At 48.0% G+C, this 2,500-nt stretch overlaps 1 protein-coding gene across 9 annotated transcripts in view; it reads left to right on the forward strand.

Moving 5' to 3' along the window:
• Window positions 1-2,500, forward strand: part of LOC106592409 (dystrophin) — a 429,474-nt gene that overhangs the window by 368,776 nt on the left and 58,198 nt on the right. For all 9 annotated transcript variants that reach the window (XM_082963707.1, XM_082963700.1, XM_082963702.1 and 6 more), the window contains 2 exons: window positions 1,578-1,641; window positions 2,107-2,167. In XM_082963707.1, coding sequence (XP_082819833.1) covers window positions 1,578-1,641; window positions 2,107-2,167 — 125 coding nt within the window. The remainder of the gene's footprint in view (window positions 1-1,577; window positions 1,642-2,106; window positions 2,168-2,500) is intronic.

The raw sequence follows: 2,500 nt of genomic DNA on the forward strand, positions 1-2,500 counted from the left end.
CCCCAATCTCTTCTCCTATCTCTCTCCCCCAATCTCTTCTCCTATCTCTCTCCCCCAATCTCTTCTCCTATCTCTCTCCCCCAATCTCTTCTCCTATCTCTCTCCCCAATATATTCTCCTCTCTCTATCCCCCAATTTCTTCTCCTATCTTTCTCCCCCAATCTCTTCTCCTCTCTCTATCCCCCAATATCTTCTCCTATCTCTCTCCCCAATCTCTTCTCCCATCTCTCTCCCCAATCTCTTCGCCTATCTCTCTCCCCAATCTATTCTCCTCTCTCTATCCCCCAATCTCTTCTCCTGTCACGCTCTCCCCCAATCTCTTCTCCTATCTCTCTCCCCAATCTCTTCTCCTATCTCTCTCCCCAATCTCTTCTCCTCTCTCTCTCTCCAATCTCTTCTCCTCTCTCTCTCCCTCCCCAATCTCTTCTCCTCTCTCTCTCCCTCCCCAATCTCTTCTCCTCTCTCTCTCTCCTCAATCTCTTCTCCTCTCTCTCTCTCCCCCAATCTCTTCTCCTCTCTCTCTCCCTCCCCAATCTCTTCTCCTCTCTCTATCCCCCAATCTCCTCTCCTCTCTCTCTCCCCAATCTCTTCTCCTATCTCTCACCCCAATCTCTTCTCCTATCTCTCTCCCCAATCTCTTCTCCTATCTCTCCCCAATCTCTTCTCCTATCTCTCTCCCCAATCTCTTCTCCTCTCTCTCTCCCTCCCCAATCTCTTCTCCTCTCTCTCTCCCTCCCCAATCTCTTCTCCTCTCTCTCTCTCCCCAATCTCTTCTCCTCTCTCTCTCTCCTCAATCTCTTCTCCTCTCTCTCTCCCTCCCCAATCTCTTCTCCTCTCTCTCTCCCTCCCCAATATATTCTCCTCTCTCTATCCCCCAATCTCCTCTCCTCTCTCTCTCCCCAATCTCTTCTCCTATCTCTCACCCCAATCTCTTCTCCTATCTCTCTCTCCAATCTCTTCTCCTCTCTCTATCCCCAATCTCTTCTCCTATCTCTCTCCCCAATCTCTTCTCCTATCTCTCTCCCCAATCTCTTCTCCTCTCTCTCTCCCTCCCCAATCTCTTCTCCTCTCTCTATCCCCAATCTCTTCTCCTCTCTCTCTCCCCAATCTCTTCTCCTATCTCTCACCCCAATCTCTTCTCCTATCTCTCTCTCCAATCTCTTCTCCTCTCTCTATCCCCAATCTCTTCTCCTATCTCTCTCCCCAATCTCTTCTCCTCTCTCTATCCCCCAATCTCTTCTCCTATCTCTCTATCCCCCAATCTCTTCACCTATCTCTCTATCCCCCAATCTCTTCTCCTCTCTCTATCCCCCAATCTCTTCTCCTATCTCTCCCCCAATCTCTTCTCCTGTCTCTCTCCCCAATCTCTTCTCCTGTCTCTCTCCCCAATCTCTTCTCCTGTCTCTCTCCCCAATCTCTTCTCCTATCTCTCTCCAATATCTTCCTCCTCTCCCTTTTTCTCTCTCTCTCTGGCTCCTCCTCTCTCTCTCTCTCTCTCGCTCTCTCTCTGGCTCCTCCTCTCTCTCGCTCTCTGGCTCCTCCTCTCTCTCTCTCTCTGGCTCCTCCTCTCTTCTCAGATCTCCATCAAAGACCATCTGAAGCAGCTGACAGACGCTCAGAGGGATTTTGGCTCTCTGCATGGTGAGTTTCTGTCTGTCTCAACTCTCTCTCTCTCACACACACACACTCTCACACACACACACACACACACACACACACACACACACACACACACACACACACACACACACACACACACACACACACACACACACACACACACACACACACACACACACACACACACACACACACACACACTCTACTGCCACATTAAGAGCAGGTAAAAAAGACACAGCCCAGCTAGATAATGTTGTAGTCCAGTCTGTCTGGACATTAGTCCCCAGGGCTGGGATATGGAGATGATTACCGTCTTGATTCTGTAAAGACATGCATGATTCCTTAGTAAATACTGACAGAATATATCCAGTGAAATCAACAGAACCATATCCATATGTCTGGCTGTACACATGTTGAAACAGAGCTCCTCTGGGAGTGATTTCTCCTTGTCATCCCTGACTCTTCTAATCCTGTCACTGTCTACAGGTTCTGTTCAAGGTCCATTTGAGCAGGCGGTCTCACCCAATAATGTGCCCTACTACATCAAGTGAGTACCTTGTGCCTAGCTGTAGGTTTACTGCTGTTTGTCTGCTGAGAGTAACACAACCTAGCAACAATAGTAGTGTCTGCAACTTAAATACACCAATAACTTCACCAATAACTTCACCAATAACTTCACACTAATGCTAGTGAGAATAAAAAAGTACTAACTTGGGCATCATGAGGTCCTGTTGTTTGAAGATAATGGGCAGAAAAAGGCAGACTTCTATGATAGCGTCCCTCATCAGAACGAGGTCAACTTATTGACCAGCAGTTTTTCTAGGAAGCTAGACCAATGAGGTCATCATAGGTTGGTGTTGGTGTTCTTGAATCAATAACT

Source organism: Salmo salar, chromosome 17 (assembly GCF_965601325.2).
Source record: "Salmo salar chromosome 17, fSalSal1, whole genome shotgun sequence".
NCBI classification, from domain to species: Eukaryota; Metazoa; Chordata; class Actinopteri; order Salmoniformes; family Salmonidae; genus Salmo; species Salmo salar.